The sequence below is a fragment of the Bacillus rossius genome (genome assembly GCF_032445375.1).
Source record: "Bacillus rossius redtenbacheri isolate Brsri chromosome 4 unlocalized genomic scaffold, Brsri_v3 Brsri_v3_scf4_1, whole genome shotgun sequence".
Taxonomy (NCBI): domain Eukaryota; kingdom Metazoa; phylum Arthropoda; class Insecta; order Phasmatodea; family Bacillidae; genus Bacillus; species Bacillus rossius.
The window spans coordinates 11,049,348-11,074,240 of record NW_026962010.1 but is presented as its reverse complement, the minus strand read 5'-3'; the positions used below and the strand labels follow the sequence as shown (position 1 = coordinate 11,074,240).

Below are 24,893 nucleotides of genomic sequence, written 5' to 3'. Positions count from 1 at the left end.
GATGTTTAAAAGATGTTATACCCTGATTCATCATATATTAATTTTTATAATCTACTTACCAGCTTTTTGATATGCTCAAAGTATTTCAGGTTGTACTCTACACTAGTGGTGTGCCAATTAAAAAGTGTTTTTATTTGAATCAGTCACTATATCCTCATAGTTAAATATGTAACTGGAGTGATATGCCACAAGCTAACATTTAATTATGTACTCTACAATTGATGTTGATTCACTTATATGGTGTGAACAAAATTTAAAATATAGCACCAATTTGCACTTTTGTTCATTGCAAGTAATGGTTAGCTAGAAAGTTCTGAAATGACAGCGTATCTTCACACGAGGAAGTAGTATTTTTGGATTTTAACTCTGCTAAGCTGTTTTTCAGGTTCTGCATAGTTTTACTTGCTGTTTGATGATTAGTGTAAATTATGTGTTGCATTCAAGTGAAACTAGATGACCAGTAATTTCATTCAATAACTCATTGAACACAGCATTTGTGGGCTGAAAGAAGCATAAATATTATTGGGGTAAAAACTTTGTAAAAGTTTTTTTAAAATTACCATGTGATTTAAATTCGCCATCAGATGCTACAACACTGGGAGAGAGCAACGGCAAGTAAGTTACATAATTTTGTGTAACATAAGGCAACATTTTATTACAATACACAATTTTAGTAGTTGGAAAGTGAATGGGATTACACAGTTCGATACGTAGATAGTCTACTTGGTATAGCATGTGCGTTGCGAACTTGTAATGCTCTCTGCACATGATAGGTGTAAAATTAGCAAATTTTAAATTAGAATGTTAGCTTACAGTGTCTAAGCTCATTTGGTCACAATTTATAGAATTTTTTTTTTTAAATGTAGTAATGTAGTTTAAGTACTTTATACAATTGCATAGTATTTCAACATTCAAAAAATGTATCTAGGTCTTTACCATGGTATATTAATTATTCACTTTTCTTTAGATTCTCTTTGTGTTTTGTTCACAGAATATGCAATACCAGTACTACAGTGTAGGCTTGTTGTCGAACTATGACAAGTTCCCAGAACACCAGAGGAGCATTGTGGGCAACAGGAAAAAGAAGAAAACCAAGAAGATGGAGAAGAAGTTGAAGAAGATTAAGAAACTGAGTGCAAGGGAGAGGCGATTGCTGGAGGAAGCTCAGGTGAAAATCTGCACATTTCAAGAGTTTGCCCATTTTAGATGTGATTTTTAGCTCTCTCTCTCTCTCTCTCTCTCTCTCTCTCTCTCTCTCTCTATATATATATATATATATATATAGACACACACACACACACACACACACACACACACATATATATATATATATATATATATATATATATATAATTAGTGTCCATTTAGAATCAGGGTCATTGAATATTTAGACAGTATTCTTAACCTAGGTAAAATATTGCACACACACCAGTATACTTTTGAATTTATTACAGATTGTTTAATTTTCTCCTTCATTATTCAATCCTTTGTGTGGTTTTTATGGTACAGCTTTTCACTTCTCAACAATTGATGACTGGGCATCTCCTATCTCATTTACAAACACTTCCATGGGTATATATTAGTTATCCTGTTATCAAGCTTCTGGTAGTTTGGTAGAAGTAGTTTTGCTACCAAGAGAATGTGAACGGCAGCCACAGCTTAAAATCTCCCTCTCCCACCTTCCCTGCTCCTGTAGTCAACCCACCCCGTGTCTTGTAGCGCGGGGGTGCCAGGTTTCAGCCCCACTCATGCATGAAGTGTGATGAGGGACAGGCACAGTATAACTTCTTCTTTTATGTAAATAGCTTATTGCAATAACAGCAAAACATGTGTTCCCTTGATGTAAAGGTGTGAAAATTTTAACGAAAATAGGAAAGTTCAATGAAGCACAAGACTTGGTAGAAGTGGGAATGTCAGGGTTTTGAAAGTTTTTGCTTAATCCTTGTAGAAACTTCTTGTTCTTTAAACAGGGGTTCATCTGTAAATGATGTCCTTGGAAGAACTAGCTATGTGTAAGTTCAACACTATACCAGAAACACATGCATGCGATACCATGCTTCAGAGTGTTCATTTCATCTATCAAAGTGAACTAAAAACTAGGTATTTTTGAAGTCCACTATTGATTATCTCAACTAGCAATTATTTTTGTAAGAAGCAATTTTTATGAAATGGAATCAGTGTGAATTTGTAGGCCTTTTCATGAGTTTTTTTTTCCGTTGTCTATTTTAAGTTAATTTTAAAATGTTTCCTTAAGAATGTGAAGTGTGATATCAAAGTGAACTGTATTGAACTGTACTTATCCTTGTTGTGCTCTGCAGAATGAGAAGGGATGGAGGGGTTGTGGGGAACAAGGTGTTGCTAGAGTGGAGAGAGTGAATATGGAAAAAAAATAAGCATACAAAAATGTATACAAAACAAGCACAGACATTTCCTCTTATTTATATTTTATAGTGTAAATATGTTCTTTACTTATTATCCTTTGATTATATGATTTTTTTAAATAAGCTACTAACAGACAGTGGCAGTCCTATGGAGATTGCCCCCAAACCCTAAAAAAAAGTTAGGGGTGACAAAAAATAATCAACTCCAGTCCGCATCTAACCTACAAAGTTGGTTGTTTTTATAATGTATTATTTTACATTGTAATTTTTTTGATCTTTAGTACACCGATCCCTCTTTTAGCACGTCTCTTCAAATTGCGCGGATTCATTTAGCGCGATGTGAATTTTACTGCCCCAGTCTTGAATAGCACGTCTGTAAATTTCAGTTAGCACGAAATCTCGGCAGGCAAAAGAAAAAAAAAGTTGAACTTGATGCTACAAAGTCTGTTTCAACTTCTGTAAACAACATGTGCGGTGGGATACAGTTAGCCAAACAAGGGGGAAGAGATGCGCGCGCAGATCTGTCTACGCTATCAGCTGTTGTACAAACATCAGCTATGGAAAGTTAAATTGCGGCTATGGAGTGTAAAGAAACAAATGTTTTTACGTCCGTGCGTATGCCGCCGTGCCATACCGTTGTCGCCTGGCCACAAACTGGGCCGTGAACTCAGTCTAGCCAGTGGCAGAGAATTCACTCAAACAAAAGCAATGTCTACCCATTCAGCTGCCAGTAACTGTACGTGCTTGATCACTCAAAATGCATCGTGTTCAAGTATTTGAGACAAAACTAGAAGTATTACGGCACGCAGATTGTCATGGAGGCCACGCTTATGTTGGCACACTTTAATTTTAAGCAAGTCAACTATGCGCACAATCGTACGAAATAAGGACTCTTACCAAAAGAGGGAATATATTTGACATAGATACTGGAACAGAAATGAACAGATGATTCACGTGGAAAAGGTTGTTAAATGAATGTTGCAATGAAAAAAATAATCATTGGCCTGACAGGATTGGCGTGAACCAGGCGGTGATACACGAATAAGCACTTTAATTTTTGAAAAATTAAAATGTAAGTATCCGGACAGTATTATCGGTTTCACTGTCAGTAAAGGGTGGTTGGAAAGGTACGCAATGAAGGTCACGCCCGAGCGGGCAAGTCAGCCAGCAGACTGACAATAAAGTACATAACTTAGTACCTCCCGTTACGTTGTGTATTATTTGTCATACAAAGTGCGATGGGAGGCATATAAAGATAAATGGTGTGACATATTTATAGTTGAGTGTTATTCATCACATTTATATTACGTGAAGTATATTTTCCTACACAATTTTGGAACACATTAAATAAATTAGCCTTATTATTTATGGAAAATGATGCTTCAGAATACGCAATTTTGAATAACCCAACCTTTTTTGGAACGAATTAGTCGTGCAAAGCGAGGGATAGGTATACTCTTAAAAATAAGTTTAAAACTATAGTGTTGTTAAAGAGAACAGAAATGCATTGAAATGGCCTTTTAAAGGTCTCACCATGTAACATGGTTACACAAAACAAAACCTGCGGTCTCCCGCCCTCCTCAAAGTTCAAAGCCGTCTCCGCAGCTGCGAACAGACCAGTGTAATTAGTTTTTTACGATATGAAATGCAGTTTTGGACCCGTGTCTCTTAGACAGTTGTGGATTCGTACCTACCCTACGGCACAGAGTCGGTACTAGGTCTATTTGATGTCCACTATAATCTTGGAGGTACCATCCCCTTGATTGTTCACGAAAAATATTGTTATCTTTTTTCATTTCCTAGATTTTAATCACTCCTAAGGCACAAATAGTAATGGTTACATATCTACAATACCAAGACAATATTCCACAACACCATCAAAGGCATATCCCTATTTAAACAGTACAGTATTTTCATTGTTTAACGTCTTTCATGGGAGAGGAGGGTGCATGGAGTCATACAATAATAAACAATAAGGAAAAAAAAAACCTTATTTACTAAAAAAAAAATATTCTAATAAAAGTCTGTGAAAATTAGTTACAAATTTTCTCTAGGTTAATGTCGACCGGGGGCTATGCCCCTCCTGCGAGCCCGATGTCCCCTCCCGTCCTCTGTACCCACCAACAACATATCTGAAACCTCTCGCCAGCGACTTGAGCGAGACGTGAGTTCTGGACGGTGTCTCTGAGACAGGAACACGCGTCTCTCGCAGGAGCAGGAGACGGACGAGCTGGACTACGAGGACATGCTCACGGACGTCAAGGTGGAGGACGACGCGGACGGCTACGCGGACGCTTCCTGCGGGTACCCGCGCGGCTCGCGCTCGCGCAAGCGCGCCCAGCAGTCCAGGAGCCCCGAGGTCATGGCCATCAGGCGGCGCAAGATCTGGATGATGATGTCCAAGAAGGAGCTCGGCAAGGTCGGTTGAGATGCACGGTCGGAGGGGTTGCGGTGGTTGCCTGTGGACTGGCGAAGCGACCATCTGCTTGGTTTGTCGAGCATTTTGACCAGGTCCATCGAGTCTAACCAAAGGCCCAGGGGCATGTAATTTGTTAAAAAAAATATTTTAAGACTAAATGTTACCATGGCCACAACTGTGAATGTGATAGAATAAAAATGTGAAGGTTTGTTCGTTCAAAATCTTAGCTCTCCGAAAGTTCTTAACCGATTTCTTTGAAATTTTGACGCAACGTTGCATTCAAATATGTGCTTTTTTTAATATAATTATGTCACACCTGTGACTGGTAAAAATATAGATAAAAACATAGATTTTTAATATTCTTATTGCTAAAGAGTGATATATAGAGAGATAGAGATATATATGTATGTATATGTGTGTGTATATGTGTGTGTGTGTGTGTGTGTAGATATAGAAAGAATTAGAGATAGAGAGATACTGTGTATATGTGTACATACTTCAAACAAATGACAAAAAAAAATTAGATTGAGGCCTTTCAACACATGCTGGGCATTAGCTAGTTAGCAATAAACTTGTAAACTCATGCATGGTAATCTCATGCTTTAAAAAAAACTCAAAACTCAACACTCAACTGGGACCCCTGTGTTGCATCTACCTCTCTCTCTAGAGGGCCCTGATTTTGAATTAGTGACATATATCATGAATACCTTTAAAAGGACATCCATTGCCTCAGTAAGTGCTTGAAACCTAGTTTCCATGTGCAAGATTAAAAATGTGCTTTTATTGTTTCGGAAATGGAATACTTCCATATGCATTACTGTGAACTTGATATCTCAGAAATCAATGTCCCTTGCTTCAGACAACTATAACAAAATTGACAAAGAAAAATACACATTTTTTTGTTTATTGTGAGCCACTTTCTGCTTTTAGAGCATAGTAAAACATTTGTTTACTTTAGCCATCAGAGTAGAGTGGCTTAACTTTCACCCTTTTCAAATAATTTGCTCAGCCTTTCAAGGCTTTGAAGGACCTACGAGGTAAGGAGTAAGGGCAGAAATATGGTAGGAGTGGGAAGGAAAAAGGCAAAATAGTGAGAGTTTGATACAGTTTTTTGAGACACAGTGAAATCTAGGAAATGCATCATTTCTCTTTATATATGTTCAATCATGAATAATATATAGTATTTAAACTTTTTTTTTTAATGAACTGTACTGTTTTCTCTTATTTGCTTCTGCAAATATTTTTTGGATTCTAACTTTTGAGGACAGGTTTGTTTGGATCCTTGAAATCATATGTATGTTGTGATTGTGATAAACTCGAATAACAGGATTTTTGATGCTTGGAAGTTGAAATGTGATTTTGTATTATTTTTTATCTTTTGCATGAATTCCTACAAAAATAGGCTCACATTTTACGAATGTTATGTTTTTACGACTTTCTCGGCAAAAGTACCTTGAAAATGGTGATGCATTGTAGAGAAAAATACACAGATTTAACTGTTTTGTAGGGTTGTGCGAATGTTCGGTATACCGATACCAAAATCGAAATTTTGCTACTTTCATTTTCGATTTCGGTAAGAATTTCATCTGTCGAAGTTCGTTTTTAGCGAAATATTTCGAGCCAAACGAAAGTTCAATAGCTTACCGAAGTTCGTTTGTTCTAGTTGAAAAAGAACTCGTAATTTAATAAAAATGTACAGTAGAATAGCGGTACAATAACGTACCTTATTATAAAGTATATTTCACTTCACGAATTTTTTTTTAAGTCCCCGCCAAAAATCGTATCTTCGCCATGCAAAACGGTTTCAGTTTAAAGTATCATATTTTCACTATAACGTATAAATTCTACTAGTAGCGTGGCATTACTACACCAAAATTTACTTAAACTGGTAAATAAATTTCCAGCTAAATGATTAATGTAGTAGAACAAAGATACACAAATACCACCGCAACGTATTTTCTAACCTCTAAATTCTCAAAACAAAGTTAACAAACAGAAACAGTTGCGCGCACAACCATAGATTATACCGTACGTAGTATGCGACGTGAGCAACACAACACCATTCGATACATCGAAAGACGGAGGTTTGAGAGAAGTATTAATTATTTAGACAAAAGTGTTACGCTACGCTAAAAATACTGTTTGATGTCTGTGCCGGGATTGTTTATTGTTATTGTTGAGTTTATTTTCAGGTTACGTTATTTAGACACCGCATTGTATTTGTGTTACAATATGAATGATCCTGGAGATAAAAAGAAACGAAAGCAATTCACGCTTAAGAAAAAAGTGGATATACTCAGAGAACTAGACAAGGGGAAAAAAGCAAGTCGCAGTTGCGAATACATACATTGCGGCTCTCCTATAGCTATTTTTTTATATATTTTTTTCTCTTTGTAAAGATAATATGTATGCATGTTTCAGTACTAAGTACAAAAACTTGAGGTACCTGTAAGTACTTAGCACTGAGATTCTACTGTAATGTCTTTATATGATTTGCTTGTTATTACTAATAATGTAACAACATATGCAAATCATATAAAGACATTAATTAGAAAAATGATTTCCATTAAGATTAATTTACGTGGTGATGAAAAAAACTCACGTTAATGAAAATACGGTAAAATCATAATTTGAACAAACCTGGCAGATAAAGTAAACAAAATTCAACTGTGATTACAGTAGGCCTAGGTATCAAAACAAAATCATGCAATATTTGAAAAATTACCTGATTCATTTGCTTTCAAACAGTAGTGTAGGTACTATATTCGTAAAACATACATTCCAGAACTGTTAGTACACTATTTATTAATTACCGTATACACATAAACAAAGAACGTACCTACTTTTATTCGTGCACAGCCAAACAAAAACATTGTCGTCTGCTTTATTTAAATTTTACATACTCTGACTGGCATATAAAATCCTCATAATATACAGCCAATTAGACAAAAAGGTCAACAAGTCACTGCATGTAATGACCACTTGGCAGCAACCATTTGTTATGTTTTGTTTTGACCATGTCCCTTGCCTGGTCTACAGCTTCCTGAGCTAGCCATGTGTGATAGTGGTGCAAGATGGCGGCCGTTCCGCAGTATTCACGTATTTTTTCATCAGTACCATGCACGTGATACATATATTATCATAGACTGCGACATTACGACTGTAAAGGAAATAGCCTGTGCGCTGAAAGATCTGGATTGATTCTTAAAATTTACGAGTGACATGGGGCTGTGTTGTGTGGTCTAGGGCGGATGTTGATTATATTAAATAGTAATATTTATATATACATCAAAAGGTACCAAAATGATTTTTGTAATAGAATTTATTACTGAAGAGCAAATTTTGGGGCACTTTTTTTCTTTGTTAATTGAAAAATTTCGCTTAACTTTCGTTAAGAATATATTTATCTCAAAGAAAAATTCATTTTCGTTTCACTTTCGCGAAACTTGATAAATTTTCTTTCACTTTCATTTCGTGTGGATAAAGTCACTTTCGCACATCCCTACTGTTTTGTAAATATAATTATGAATAAAATAGGTCTTTACTAATTTTTTCTGATTTTAACCATTTGAATTTTATTTGCAAATTTGCACATGCCCTGCTTTGTGGCTTTTTTGTATTTCTTCCACTGTAAGCCCTTCTGACCGCAGCCACGAGAAGAGCTTAGTTGAAAAACTGCATGCTCTGCCGCTAAACTGCATCATTTTGACTGCCTCCTGAACTGGCAAGGATGTGAAAAACGAAACAAGATAACACTTTGGAATGTGTGGTGGAGAGTGGGAGAAAGAGCTTGCTGATGGCATTTGTCACAGAGTCCCTCCCACTTCCTTCCTCTCTTATTCCCTTGGTCAGTTACTGAAGGTAGTCCCCTCCTCCTTTTAATTCTCAAGCCCAGTAGAGTGTAGTCCCCGCCTCCTTCCTTCCTTCAGGGGTACAACACTAAAGACGTTAACTAACAGTCAAAATACTAAACACATGATTTAAATATGGCAAACTGTAGAGTAAATGGGGGACAAATGTTACAGAGGGAAAGGTCAAGCCCATTCAGAAAAAAAAACATTCCGCATGACTTCTTACTGTATTTTATTGAATTATTTTTTAACGTACCTCAAAATGTTTGTACAAGAGTGTACATTCGACAAAAGTCTACAAAAATTAAGTAGAACTTAATGGCTAAATTTGCAGCCTCTACTTAAGTCCTTTGTTCGATCATCTATTGGATGTGCCAGCAACCTTGGTGGATCGCCAAAATTCCTGTTTTTGCACTGGTCAGGAGACTGGTTTTCGCAGCGACGTTTTCAGTGAACAAGTACGTCATCAGCTCCGTCCCCTAAACCCTTGCATTCCCGTGGGCGGAGTCTGCTGATATGTTACGTGGCGTTCCAGTTTGACTGTACGAGTGTTGTGACGTCAAATCAATTGGTCTTGTGAGGAGACTGCCCGAAAAATTAAATATAACAATATCAAAAGTGAAATTTATGGCCAGTATAATTACTTTAAGTAAAAGAAGAAAACATGCCCCCGAAAAAAATATGTGGTGCTGGGGGTGCTGACGTTTAGTTGACCCGGGTCGAATCATTTAAATATTATTGTATGGGGCAATTTAATAAGTATTTGTGTAAATAGTTTTTTTTAGTATTTTCCATCTGTAGTTATTTAAATTGCTTAAGTATGATAACCAGGGGAATTTGTATTTAAAATATTTGCGGTAATTGTAAGTATGGTACATTAATAAAAAAAAAGTACAGTATTAGCAAATATGTTGTAGCTCTTATTGAATGCGGGCTGATCCATTGCATGCTACAGAAACCATGTTCAAACTCGGCGTTAAACGTAATTTCTAGTTGCGTAATTTCTTCTAATAAGGTCATTGCTTTTGGTTCTTACCTTAAAATTTGTGTATTCAATTGTTTTGCTTGGATGGAAATTTTGAATATTGAAGGCTAATAAGGAAAAAGTTTTATTCAAACAAAAATATATTATTTGTAAGATGTGCACTAATTTAGCTCTGTGCTTTTAAATATTGATAGGGTTGTGTGAATATTAAGTGTTGCAATTAGTGGTGCACCGATATGGCTTTACCGATTACCGATTCGATTACCGATTATGAGAGCAATAATCGGCAGATACCGATTCAGTTACCGATTATAATGAAATAATTTTTTTAAGTGTAATAATGCACACAAAATTTTTTATTCCCAAGTGAATTTAATTACAAGAGTAGGTAAAATTGAGAATACAGTTATAATAATAGTATAAAAATATATAAAATACACTATTAAGTCATTGCAAAGAGTAAATTAAATTAACTTCTATTTATATTTGTTATTGTAAACAACTTGAACTACAGTCTAATAATTGTAATTTACAATGGGTAAGTTTTTGTTGCGGAAAACTAGCATTATTATCGACTATCACATAAGGTTGCATCGAGAAATTACCGTTTAACAATGTAAACATGTTGCTATATTTTGTTCACTTGAGTTTATATAAAAATGTTTCCGCACTTCACTTTTTTTCTCCCTAGTCGCCATCTCACTATAATTATATAAAAATGACTCAAAACCAATTCTAGCACATGTGATTTTATTATTGTTGACTGAATGTTTAAAATTATAAATACTTTTTCACTTTTCACGTCACATACAAATAACACAACAACGGATAATGTTACCAAAGACGCCCATAACGAGTTTGTAAAACGCAGTGATAAACTCTGAAAGGTATCGGGACCACGATTTTGAACCGCTACTACGACTCGAAAAGATCGATTCTCATAGAATACACTGCAACTGCTTGTGGTATTTTGATTGCGTGCCATCTATTTTACGTCTCTGGCTATAGGTAATGTACAAGGCCACTAAACAAAAGACAGAACAAAAGACGAAACGTAAATAAACGTGTAGGAAAAATGTATTTTTTATTGTTAGAGGCAATGAGATTAATTAAACTTAACGAAATATCTGTAATCTTGATATGACTGAGTTAGATGAATTTTGTAATATATACAAATATTACCGTATTTCGTCCTAAAATGTGTAACGAAATATTACACGGTAAAAACCTACTTAATTACGCCGGGACGTAGATAATCGGCAAAGTAATCGTTAAGATAATCGCCGATTACGATTAATCGGTAAGTACCCATAACCGCCGATTACGATTCATCGGTATCCGCATCGGTGCACCACTAGTTGCAATCAATACCAAAACTTCAGGAACATCCATTTTCAATTTTGATAATTACAGGAAAATAACTCTGAAGAACACAGGGACGCACAGGCAAACCCAGTGATGAAAGTAAACAGTTTTGATGACATGACAGCACAGACGAACACTAGGCTTTCCATGATGAAACTTCACAACAACTCTGTCTATGCTCTCATGTTGTCCAGACTGTGTGTTTAGTTTCATCACCGGGTTCACTTTTGATTCTCTGTGTTGTCTGGAGTTTTAGTTTTTCTGTATTTACTGTTCTTGTTTCAACTTTCAACTGTCTCGTCATTCTAAGCCTATTCTGTTCATCTGTGTTGTAATTTTTTTTGGCTTAATTTATTTCACTGAAATTCTCTGTGTTGTTTACGATGTAGCAGTTAACATCAAATTATATTGGCTTATACTCTGTGTGTTTATGTATTCATATTTGTTGTCTATTTCTGAGGTTTTTACTATGATAACTAGCATAAACAAGTAATGGCTTAAGTTCAAAATTATTCAAAGAATTTAATGTTTACTTTTTTTTTAAATTTATGTACTAGTTTAGAGTCCATTATTTTATTTTCTAATGAAAAAGCTTTTTTAATGTTAAGATCCATGCTAGGCCACACTCAATAGATAATAGACACAGACTGCCACTCCTACGCAATGAAGAGACTGAAGACAGAGAGAAGTGAAGATCTGCTTCTGCAAACCAAACCATTAGTTGATCACCACTAGAAGAATTTTTTAAGCATCGTACCCATTCAGCCATACAGAATGACCACAAATATATTATACCCTAAAATATAAAATAATGGAATATATGACAATGTGGACCTCAAACAGAATGTGACTATGAACATGACTATCTCGATTATAAAATGACCACTAATGTGTACAAGGGTTTGATCAGTTTACCAATTAGCCAAGATTTCATAATCCACTAGAAAAAATTACCTTTACAATTCTGAAATATCTCATAATTTTGTTATCAATAATGAAAATATTTTAATTGTTTATTTCTTCTTCACAAAATTTCTCTGTTAAGTATAATTTTTTTTTTTTTTTTTTTTTTTTTTTTTTTTTTTTTTAAGAAATCAGTATTCACCGTCCGTGAATATTTATTTAGGTAATAATTTAAAAATATCTTTCAGTTTTGCTCCCTTTACATTTTCATCTGTAATTGACTAGTGTTTTGAGTGGCACAATTTTAAGGTATATTTGGTATATAAAATTATTGACACACAAAAATTTACAGTGAACCAACTAATTATTGCAAAATCCCAATTGTTCTTGAACATTCTAGAACCTGTCCTGTATCCAATAAATATAACGAACAATACCAGAAAAATACATGAAAGCACATGAAAACTTAAATTAAGAAGTAAAAAGTAGGTAAAAATAATTTTAAACAGCTTTATCATTATAAAGTAAGCTAATCATCAGAAATACGTACTTAAAACCATGAATTAAAGTAAAATATGTTCATAAAAACACCTAGATAACACACAAATACGTCTCAAAAGAATTAATAAATGTTATTTACAACATACAGGGATACCTAACTATAGATCATTCTCTGACTATCAATACATAATAAATCTTTAAGATATAATTTTCTCAACTTTATATTTTTTTTGCCTATGATCATAATAGTTTTTGCTGGCAAATTTCTAAACAGAATATATGATTAGATTATGTTTGCATTATTTAATGTTGAAATACAGTGTGGTGCATACATATTGCTCATATTGCTTACTTCAACTTTTATCACATGTGACTTAAGCGGGCTACTATGTGGTAGTGGAAACTGGCTTATGTTTGATTAGAAAGGTTAAAATATTTTTGTTTGTTCAGCTCAAAATCGACTGACTAAAAAAAATTTCAATAGTTATTCATTTGTGGTTCTAGATTAAAAAGATTAGACCTTTGGTCAGCATCATTACATTGCATCAGCATGTTCCTTACATTTGATTTACATATATTTTCTTGGCCGTACACAGAATTCCATTGGTTTTTCACTACAAGTCATTTTGTGATTGTTGAGGTTTAACTTAATACATTTGTTTTGAATCAGTTCTGCCACCTCCAAGAGAAATGGATGTTTGACTAATGATTCATAAAATTCCTCACTTGTAGGCCAATTGTCAGATATTGGTGATATTTTTTTAGGTAGTAAATAATTGCTAATACTATTTTCAGGAGGAAAAAAATTAATTTATAATATTATTCATGTTCATAGAGGAATTTCTTCACACTCCATTTGCCTCTTAGCATGATTCATCAAATCTACAAATTTAATATATTGATACTTTGAACAGACCTTGTATTCATGATACAATGTGAAGTAAAAAATGTTTTGTAAGGCCTATATATATTTTTTATTTATTTATTTATTTTGAAGTGTATAGAATTAAAAATAAGAAGTAAATATTTTGTGTCTGAGTTTGGAATATTTTATTTATGCGGTACAGATATTATCAGCTGTTGACTGTTGTTTAACTTTTAATACAGTTGAGATTATACTCAGTTATATGGATATGTAATATTAAACATGAAATATTAAATGACACTACCAGTTTGTATTTTTATAATTCATACCGAATGTTTTACTTTCCATTATTTTTTTTTATAATGAAACAGGAATTTAACCCATTTCATCCATTTAGGGGTGGAATTCCATAATAATATGTAGCCTACTTGTAAACCCAGTTTAAATGCTACCTCTGTTCCAAATTTTATTAGTTCTGTAGTAAAACAAGATTGAGTAACAAAACAAAAATACTAACATTCTAACATTCACATTTGACTGTTTGAAGGATATGAATCTTTCTTATGATTTTTTTTTTTTTTTTTACTTGCTGTGCCAGTTAAATTGAGTGAACCATTTGACGTCCAAAAGCTGAGGTATCATGAAGACCGTAGACTCACCACCCATCACCATATTTCCCTTCTATTCTTGTTGACCCAAATCATACCTTAAGAAAATTTGAATGTTAATTCTGTGGTGTTCATTACTGCACATTCGTGCTCAAACAGTACCATGTGATGTTGATAGTAGTTACCCCTTATAATTGTATCAAGCATGAAACTGCATGAAATGTTTGAAGGTACTCAGATAACCTCTGAATTGTAGGCATTGGTTGCTTATTATTTAAGAAGTTTGGGCTATTAAAACTAAACACATGCTGGTGGGATGAAACTGTTTAGTACTTGTGTAAGGCATAAACATTTTTGAATTAGTTTCTCATCCTACTAATATTATAAACGCGCAAGTTTGTAATTATGGATGTTTGTTACTCTTTCACGTAAAAACTACTGAATGGATTTGAATGAAATTTGTCCTACAGCTAGCTTATAACCTGGATTAACACATAGACCCCATATTAATATGAAATTCCATCCCTAAGGGAGTGAAAAAGTGATAATTTCATTTTATAACAGAACAAATCATAGGTCATAGACATACAAACAGTGAGTGTCATTTCTCTATGTCTGACACACGATCATACACATAGTAAGGTCTGGCAAATTAATATTTTTCTCCTTGGTGAGACCAGTCCGCTTAGTGGAGCTCGCAGCGGCTAGCAAAATAAAGGCGCTAATAACAGTTTTGTTCTTAACTTCGTCAATAGATAGAGTTGCCTTGAATTTTAAACGCACCATCGTTTGATGCATTTGTCATGTCTTTAATATTCGTTTGTTTGTGCTGTATGCGCTCCTATACCATTCATCCGATTGCGATGAAATTTTGGTGATTTGTTATGCGCATGCCCATGAAGGTTACTGAGACGGTATAACTATTTTTCAATAGTTGGAGCACGAATCATGCCAAAAAAGTGTTTATTCCATTTTATATAAGTTTTGTATAAGTGCGCACGCATGACAGAATTTATTTAAATATAAAAGAGAGACAGAGATAGAGTGATATATATAGTGAGATAGAGATGGAGAGATAAGTTGAAATAGAGCGAGGTATAGAGAATGTAATGGGTTAGATAAAGAGATATACCTATAGATGTATAGAGCTGTATAGAGACTTATATATAGAAGATATAGAGATAGTGGGAAGTATATATGTAGATATAAAGAGATAAATAGAGATAGAGATATATATAGATAGATAGATAGAGAGATGGATAGATGATTTGTATATGTGGAACTACTTCAAACATATTACAAAACAAAAATGAATGAGGTATTGCAATGCAGGCCGAGCATTAGCTAGATAATGGTATCTTTTCAATATTAGTAATCTCTTATTTTTCAGTTTTTTCTCTATTGCTTTATAAAGTCTAAATTACATACAGACCAGGTAAATAACTATAAACTGGCAGAACAATGTCTGTCGGGATTAATTTTCACAGTTGACATTCAAATTAAGAAGACAATTACTAACTACATCTGATTTCGAAAAAGGTCCCCTTCACCCTGTGTTCAGCCCGGGCAATGCCGGGTATTGCAGCTAGTGTTTATAATAAAACAGCTTGCAGTCATTGCAGGTTTGGCATACTAATAGGTTACCTGTTTCGTGATAATCGGTACTTCTCTATGTCTACCTTTGCCATGGTTTCCCAAAAATCACTCCACACAAATGCTATGGTGTTTACTTATCATAGGCCATAATGATAACTGTGTAGTTATTTGGTAATGATAACATGATAGCTATTTGGTAACGAAACCGACAGCCAAGCAGTCTTTGTGTGTTTACATATTTGTCAGCTATGAACAGTAGTCAAATTCTGTACTAGTGGTTACTAACTTATTGTTCGTTTAAATTGAGGAAGAAGTTTGTGCTGTAATGAGAAACTGTTGCTATGTTAGCATAGGCATCAGCTGTCCAATGCTCCTGTTTACTAAGCTGATTGCAGAGGCTTATTTTTACACAATGCGGTCACCATCTGATGGTTTTACAGCACAGGTGAAAATGACGAATCATCGCCACAGCCACATTGGTACCCATAATGGGAAACATAATAACAAAGAGGCATAGTCACCCCCTGAAGGCCACTCACTCGCGTTTGACCACGTCAGGCTGTATGCGACTCCTGTGAGGTTACAACAGGTCTCTCCAGCTGCCTTGACCACTTATCTTGTCTTGGTCTGCAGTGCTAAAAGGATGGGTTCCAGTCAAGAAATGAGAGAGAAGTAAGCTGTTGGCTCCTTGATGAACGTTCTCGCTACATGATCACTGTTGGCATATTCGACAGACAGGCTTCCAGCTACTTTCTCTGCAATTAATTGCTGAATAATTATTTATTATTTTTTGTCTCGGATAAGGGGACAGAATGACATTTCAAACTTTCGCCAACTACTTGATCTCTTTGGCTGAGTAGTCTTATTGTGTCAATCTTAGCGACCGGGTAGTACTTGGGTCCTTCGTGGCCATGATTGTTAACCCGTGTGGCGAGGGGCATAGCCCGGCATGATTAAAAATTTTTGAGCAGTGAGTGGGTACCCAATGGATTTGGGGCCCACTGAACTTGGTGGTCCCATCGCCTTAAGCCTTGGTGTATTACTTTGTGATGTATAACCATATAAAATCGGAATGGTAGTACTCCTTAAGTCTTCAATTCCTGTACAGCTGTTTACATAGACATTCTCATATAGTCCACACCAAGATGCTTGGCTTTTGAAGCTCACAGGTTGTATAAGAGACAGCGTTGGTACAGCCGACAGTTTTTTCAGCCTTGAAATGCCATCTCATCAGAAGTCAGGAGCTCACCTAATTCTTGGGATCTTACATTATTAGCGACAAGATTATATGATGAATTCCGATGAAACCAGAATAACACCGAAAAGCATGTTAAACATTATTTCCGGACATACAATTATACCAAAGTGCATGGACCAAAAAAAATTTATTTAATTTGTTTTATTGTGCATCTCTTATTGACTCACTTTTAAACCTCAAATGCTTGCTAATTTATCTTTATTGTTCAGAATGTATCTGTTTTAGAACAATTTATTTAAAAAAAATTATTATGTTGTAAAAATGTAGCCTATAAATTTTACTACTATTTTGGCAGGAGAAAATATTACAAAACAGCTTTTATAAAAATTAAAAACAATAACATTGAAGTCATCTGATTTAAAAACGAAATTGGACTAAAAATAAAACCCTAAAATCTCGTCTCTGTACATTACTCCTAGAGACAAGGGAAACAGACTTGAAGGGAAGTTGCAAGTTCATTGTCGTGCTGTGCTCCTGAACCGTGTGTCTCGCGGGATCCTTCCTGACACCAAGCATGCGCTGCGAGACCCCCGAGGGGACTTCATGCCACAGGCTGCCTCTCGCCCAGATCTGTAGCCTCGCGACACCTGGAACAGATCGTCGTCAACTGTGTCAGCTATGCCTGTTTCACACGGGCTTGTTTACTTTTCTTTCATCAGGGCAGGCCAGTCACTTGCTGTATGCTTCACCTCTGACTTCTGAGGGGCCTGCCTACCTACTGCGCAAAGCGGGCTGATGAGGTTCAACAATATAATTTTTTTTTTCTTAAAAAAAAGTTCTTTCCGGGATTAAGGGTTTTGATACCTAAAAGAGATTAAGGTACCAGGCACAGCCCTCGGTGGTATGTATCTCAGATGTAGAGGTAATTATAAAATATGTGTCGAATCGGGTGAAATATCGGGGACGTGTGACAATCACAGTTTTCATTCTCACGGCACGAAACCACCACGGAGGCCTGCATCTGTCCTGTGTTTCATTTCCATTATAAATTTGCACCATGTTACAAATGAAAATTTTGAGGAAAATGTATCGGTGTGTGCGGTGCGTTGCACGAACGTGCTGTCCGGCCAGTGGTACTCCACACGGTCGCGAGACATCTGCAGACACAGGAGGGCGGAGAGCAAACTCCCACTCTCTTACCCCTCCTTCCGCGTTACCTTTAGCCGCTCTTCACGTGCACGAGAGAGTGATCAGCTCACCAGCATGCGTGTTGTAGACAAGTGTTCCGTCACGACTGAATATCTTGGAAGCATACCTAGACCAAAGAAACGGAAAGAAATCCAAGTTGGTTACATATGTGCCACAGGAAGAAAAATTGCATCAGATACCAAAAATGCTATATGGTTGATAATAAGTAAATATCATCTAGAGGCCAAATAATTCTCATTTCTAATACTTAAGAGGCCACGCCAGTGTTTCAGGGGCACTACGCAACCCGCGTTAACCTCATAAGATTCAATGCTATTTTCATTTTGCTTATAACTAATTAACTAATATAGATTACGAAATGATGCTTGCTTGATATGTAAGACAACGATGCTCTTATCAAAGCCCCTTTCTTCAAAAACGTGCATAAATTATGGTTTTATACTAATCTTTACTAATATGCATAAGTGTATTGTCTAGGTTAGAAATCTGGCCGGTTTTAAATACATGCCAAATATTTTGGTAAAAAACGTTAACTGTCCGGGAATCTAAAGTAAATAATCTTTAAATCTAAATGTTTACGATGTGTGTGAATATTATAGAATGGTCGTGAAAGAAAAAAATAATGCAAAAATTTATAAGTCTATGTACAGTATCTTGGATATAAGTCACTTTCGTCCTAATACGAGTAGCGAAATATTCAGGTAGGGGTTCGTAATGGTCCCAGCGGGATACCGGCGCCAGCGGTCAGCGGTCAGTGGGCCAGGCCAGGGTGGGCGAGCAGCATTTGTCAACAAATTTTTGTGAACGAAGTGCAAGAGAAGGCATTTTGCCAGAAGAGACGTGCTTTTCACAATGTACATTACAGATACAACACAAGGTCAGAAATGTAAAACAAGAAATTGGTATTTGAATACGTTTTATGCTGGGACTGTTGGTGGTATCAAGAATTTAGCGGGCCAGGGTGGGCGAGCAGCATTTGTCAACAAATTTTTGTGAACAAAGTGCAAGAGAAGGCATTTTGCCAGAAGAGACGTGCTTTTCACGATGTACATTACAGATACAACACAAGGTCAGAAATATAAAACAAGAAATTGGTATTTCAATACGTTTTTTGCTGGGACTGTTGGTGGTATCAAGAATTTAGCGTAGGAAAAATTCGGGAGGGAAAATTAAATTTCTAGCGGGAAATTAGGGGGAAAAATTAATTATATGCTCTAAAATATGTTACATGTTACATTATAAGCCCAAAACTTAGCTGTGGCAATAACTACACATTCATTATTTAGGTTTCAAACAAATAAACCGCTTTATATTACACTAGTTAGCACGTAAAATACATAAACTTATCCTGTATCTTTACGGGTACCTATTTGTTTTAAGCTCATTATCAAAAAGCCCACTAAACGAATATTATTCTTTTTTTTTTTATTTTGTCTTTGGCAGATATATTTTTTTTAATTTACAGCTACAGCTTGTTAGAACTTGTCATCCATTAAATTATTAACGCCTACAATTCATAAACTGAAAAAATAATTCTCACCTAGTCCAACCATAACCATGCGTAGTCGCATTGGGACAGTTTATATAAGCAGTGTACTGCAACTTCCAACTCAAAAAAATACGTGCTCATTACATTCTACACAAGGGAAAGTTGCAAATAATATAATGAATGAAATGATTCCTACAGCTAATAATTATTGTTATTATGCTCTGAATAAATATCGTCGTGGATAAGCATCTTTCTTTTTTGCTATTACATAATATCCATTTAATTATAACTTAGTTTTTTCTTAATATTTTTACGCTGTACGACTTTATATTCAGTCACATCTGAATAGTGTAACATGTAATATAAGTGGGGCTGTGTGTGGTGAAAAAATGTTTATCATTGGGTTCAAAATATCTGTAAATATGCTGAATAATTACAACACCTATTCAATTTATTTGTTTTGTGTTGAATAAATAAGATTATAAGAGTTTCAGTGTATCCCATGCGTTAACTGTATTTATGGTTAATACAAATTTTTTAAAACTAAACCATGATGTGCCTAAACTATTAAGTATTATCTCATAAATGTATTTTATGTTGAAGAAAAAAATATTTAAAAGAGAAGAAATAAACAGGAATCCAAGTTTTTCACAAAAAAAAAAATACTATTAGTTTAAATATATATACTTATTTTTTGCAACACTAGGTAAAGGACAATGTGTACGGAGTTAGGGCAAACATTTGGGTTCGTACCCCATTTCAACGATAAAGGGGAATGATATTTCCATTTTAATGTACGTAAGACATTTTATATCGCTTATTCATTGTTCAGTGTTTCGTTACATAATATTGTATACTTGTTAGTTAATATAATGGTAATCATTTTGACAATAGTTTTTTAGGGTAGCATAATCACTTAACGGGCAAATTGAAAACACATTTTCATCGTGTTTTTTTATGACCTGCCACCACACAAACTATGTACAAAATGTTTGTTGGGGGAGGAGGTGACTAGTGAGCGTATTTATTTTAAGGTATTGTAGATAGGGTCATTCCTATTATGGTCACTTTTACTGTTGTACTAAGCTAATGGTTCACACTTGTTCTACCATTTGGTCGGTTGTGTAACATTGCATAACGGTCTATACCGGTCGACGATAGCACACATGAAATGTAATTATGAATATCTCTTGTGTATTATTTACTTGATCTTTCCCGACCCCACTTTGACGCAAACAAACGACAAGGTGGTAATAACGTTTGAACCAAGTATTGAATACAGCATGCAACAACTTGTGTTATAACAAAACTTTGAATTATATTTAGAAATAAATATTTATGGGTTTTCTCCCTGACTTGTTATATTTCTTACTTAAGCATTTCAATTGCGTAAAATGTTCCAAATATCGACATTTAAATGTAATTATTACACCTGTGCCTGAGAATTGAGATATCATAGCATGTAGTTAATCGTATAAAATTATTGATTTTCACATCATCATATACATTTACACGTATGTATATACACATTTTGTATGCATATATGTATATACATATTTTAATGTAACTTAGTTATTATTTTTGCTTATTTTTTCTGGATATTATAAATGAAAGCCTCTTGTATGTTGAACTGTAGATGATGTATGTACTATCTGAATAAAATTAGGCTGTTTTGAATGGGCAGGTCATCATTTTACCTATTATAAAAACATATATTTTATTGAGACGTATTTACTATTTCGCTTACTGATTTATATATACCTTTATATGAAATATTATGGTTTGTTAAAATTTCGAAATATTTTTATATGCTGTGTAAAATAATATTTCGTGGGACGAACAATTGAGGTTTTTTCATAGTTTATAACTATTATCTATTTTCTTGTAGCCAAGACGTTGTGCGCCAATTCCTGTACTATAACATACGGTTTAATTTAATTGAATAACAAGTTCTGTAAAATAAGCCCCACACTTGGAAGTCAAATTTGGTAATATTAATCTTCTTAAAATAATTCTGTAATAGGACCTTTCAACAATATTAAAAAGTACCTAATCCACGAATGAGAGATATTTCAATGATAAGGTGGTTTAAAATAATTACGGATTTTATGAAATAATATATTTAATAATTGAAGAATGAAGTTAGAATGAGTGCGAAAATCTATTACGAGTTGCAACGAACTATCTTCAACTTCAATGTGAAATACCGTCCATTACGTTATTATGTCCTATGAGAATACAATATGATTTGATTCGTAAATTATATTAAATTTAATAGTTTTAAACTAGCTCAGTTTATTACCTAAGATATTTCAGGGGTACCTACTCTTTGGGAAATCTTTAACACAATAAACATTTGAAAACTTGTAAACCTAGTTTTACATACCTCGTCATATAACTTTATACTCATACCAATATACCTTTTGATTGCTCTAATTGCAGTGAAGTTCATGCATCCGATATGTGTCCCACTTGATCAACCTTGGCAAAATGAATCTATCGGAATTTACTTGAAAGATGATTTCTTCATATTTTCTTGCTCACAAAGATTTTGACTGTCGATCTGTGATGAATGAATATTTACGGGAATCGAATCACAGTATCACTGGAATAGTTCAGTTTTCTGCTTCGTCCGTTCACTTTTGAAGGTATCTTCTTGTCCTCAGGAAATGAAATCTTCTATCCTGGTCAATCAAGGAATGATATTTCGTTAGTTAATTAGCTGAAGAGACTTTAGTTCCTGTAGTATTTATATCTCTTAAACTTTTGATGTTCATACAAATTCTTTCTTTTGGCAATGTGTTGAGTAACGTAATTCTATTTACCCTGAATTCTCCAAAGGCCTATTGAAGTCAAAACGATCAACTTTCTATAGGCCCTACTTGTAGTGGACGATTTTTAACCAGTTATCTTTTACAAATATATATTCAACGTTCTGGGAACTCAAGACTAATTCTTAATTACTATAATCGTTCACGAATGATCAAATCTGTTCTTCATGTAGACTCGCTCATTCGCAATTAGCTGATTTACGTCCTAATTATACACAAATATTCAGCTTGAAACGTTCAGTTTGTGGGACATTTCTAAAAAATATCTGTCCTTGAGCATGTCTTGGTACAGAATGTTCTAAATTTGTTCCAAACGAAACTTAGTTATGCCCTAACTAATTTTCCCTACTTTTGTTTCTCTACAAGTGAGTATCTATACTTACCATTTACCCTCACTAACAAACGTAGATAACACAATATGTTTTAATTGATACCCACATAAGGCTTGATAATTTAAAAAAAAATTACAATTACCTAGTCTAGTCATACAATATTAAATTAAATTAAAATTATCACTCACTCTATTTACTTATTCTGCAATAACATTCACAAAGTAAAATTACATTAATTTCGGCAACATGTTATTTGCTATACACAAATATGACATGTTACAGCTGTACATATATGTTTCCACTATACCTAAATAAGTTTACGAAACAATTTTAGTTTGCCTTCGTACTTCACACACAGAACCTCTGCCGTTTTTCCCCTTTACAATTAGTTTTGTCCACAATGTCACTAATGCGGCGCATTCAATTTCTAAATTATTTCGTCTTTATTTGGCGTAATTAAGGTGTGTACGCCTTTTCTTTCAAATACTTGAAATTAGTAATGATCCAGTCCTATGATATGCAAGTTTTATTACTGCCATATTGCGTATTGTTTAACGGAAAAAGACTGAGCGCCCAAGAGCACTTTTTTTTTACTCATAAAAGTGAACATTTTATAACATAAAATTATCCGGCGCAAAAATCGACATTCATCCGTGAGTCACATTGGAAATATGCAAAATAATTACTTTAAAAAAACCACGAGAGACTGTACCCCGGCAGACTTTGACTTGAATCATTGAGCCGGCAGCAGGGTGCTGTGTATAGGTTTTAGCAAGGGCACAGATACGTATTTAGGTAGTGCCGCATTTGTAGTCATTTTAATAATTTATGTGTAGGTGTATCGGCGGGGGAGCTGGAGTGTTGTCGTGTCGTGATGTCTGTCTAAAGCCCTGTTTGAGACGAAGGTTGCAACGCAACTGCGACCCGGGATCCATGGTTGCATGCAACTGGTTTGAGACTGGTCTCAAACCGATCGCTTTGTGTGCGGTTCCGCACCCCCGTGCAATGTCAAGGTCACAAAACCGTTGTGAGCTCAACCGTTTTGTGACTGTTGTCACAAAACAGTTGTTCCGTGTGCGCTGAGCCTAAGATGTGGAAGAAGGACGGGTTGGGTGTGAGGGTTCCCTTCCTATACTAATCCGAGGAACTCGAGCATAATGCTTTAAGGAACTAAACGCCAGGCCACTACCTGCTACCTTTCCAGATGCCAACTTGAAATGCCTCCTGGACTGGAGTGGCCTCTTAAACTTATGTGTATACACTATATGCATACTTTTTTTTTTTTACTTAAATATATACTGTAAAGTACTATGAGCAATTTTGTGTTTGTTTTTTAATTTCTGCTACTTAGTGGATGAAATGCTATTAAATTATAAAATTATATTTTTTTGGGAGTGAATTGTCATGTATGAACCCTTTTATATTTTTAACACCCATTTATTAGTTTCAACTAACTTACTATCTATGTAATCAAATCTTGTTAGTTGAAACTAAAATCAAAGAAACTTTTATTTCATTAAAATTAATTGTTTTGTTCATTACATAATTCTTTATTTAATCTTATTAAAAAAATTAAGTTTTACAGAGCTGTAGTTCATTTTGTCGCTGTTGAACAAATTACTTTAATTTAAAGATTTTTCTTTACCTTTTAGTTCATACAGCAATAAAAGTGTGTTTTTTTTTTAGTTTCTTTACATATAATTTTATTTTTTACTTTTCAGTTCATACTTAATTAATTTTTTATAAATTCCTCAAAATGCACCACAGGATCAATTTGTATAATCAGAAGTATTGATATAACTATAAATTACAAAGACCATGCTGATACACACAGACTAACCATACTTATATGGAAAACAATATTACTCTATAATACTGAAATCAATATTTCCTCCTCAGAGGGGGGGGGGGGGGGAGGGGGGTTGACCTACTAACTTCCTACTTTGCAATACTCCTCAAAATGCACCACAAAATCAATTTTTTTGACTCCAAATATTTTTGGAGGAAATTGATTCCCTCAACTGAGAGGGTCCGATGGTGCCTGAAGACATCAGGAGCACATCAGAATCAACGGACTTCAATTTTCCTGAATTTCGAAAAATCTGTGGCAAGTGACCACCCCTCACGAACCCCCAGGCACATTTTACACCATGCTCCGGCCTCTTGGATCTAAAAAATTAAATCGAAAAGGAATCAATTTTAAAAATTTTATAAATTTTGGTGTGTCCTAGGGGGGAAAAGTAAGCCAGCCTACCCCCGGGCAAAATTTGCCACCATGCCCTGGCTTTATGGATACACAAAATTCTTGGTTATTGCCCATAGCTTGAAAGTAGTGTTTTTTTGTCTCTATAACCCTTCAC

General features: G+C 34.8%; 1 protein-coding gene across 2 annotated transcripts in view; it reads left to right on the top strand.

Annotated features, from left to right (window-relative positions):
- The window catches only part of LOC134541681 (chromatin-remodeling ATPase INO80-like), a 212,181-nt gene that overhangs the window by 14,269 nt on the left and 173,019 nt on the right, over window positions 1–24,893 (top strand). The window contains exons 5-6 of one of the 2 annotated variants that reach the window (XM_063385299.1): window positions 992–1,168; window positions 4,594–4,800. In XM_063385299.1, coding sequence (XP_063241369.1) covers window positions 992–1,168; window positions 4,594–4,800 — 384 coding nt within the window. The remainder of the gene's footprint in view (window positions 1–991; window positions 1,169–4,593; window positions 4,801–24,893) is intronic. The other variant, XM_063385300.1, reaches the window with a different exon arrangement.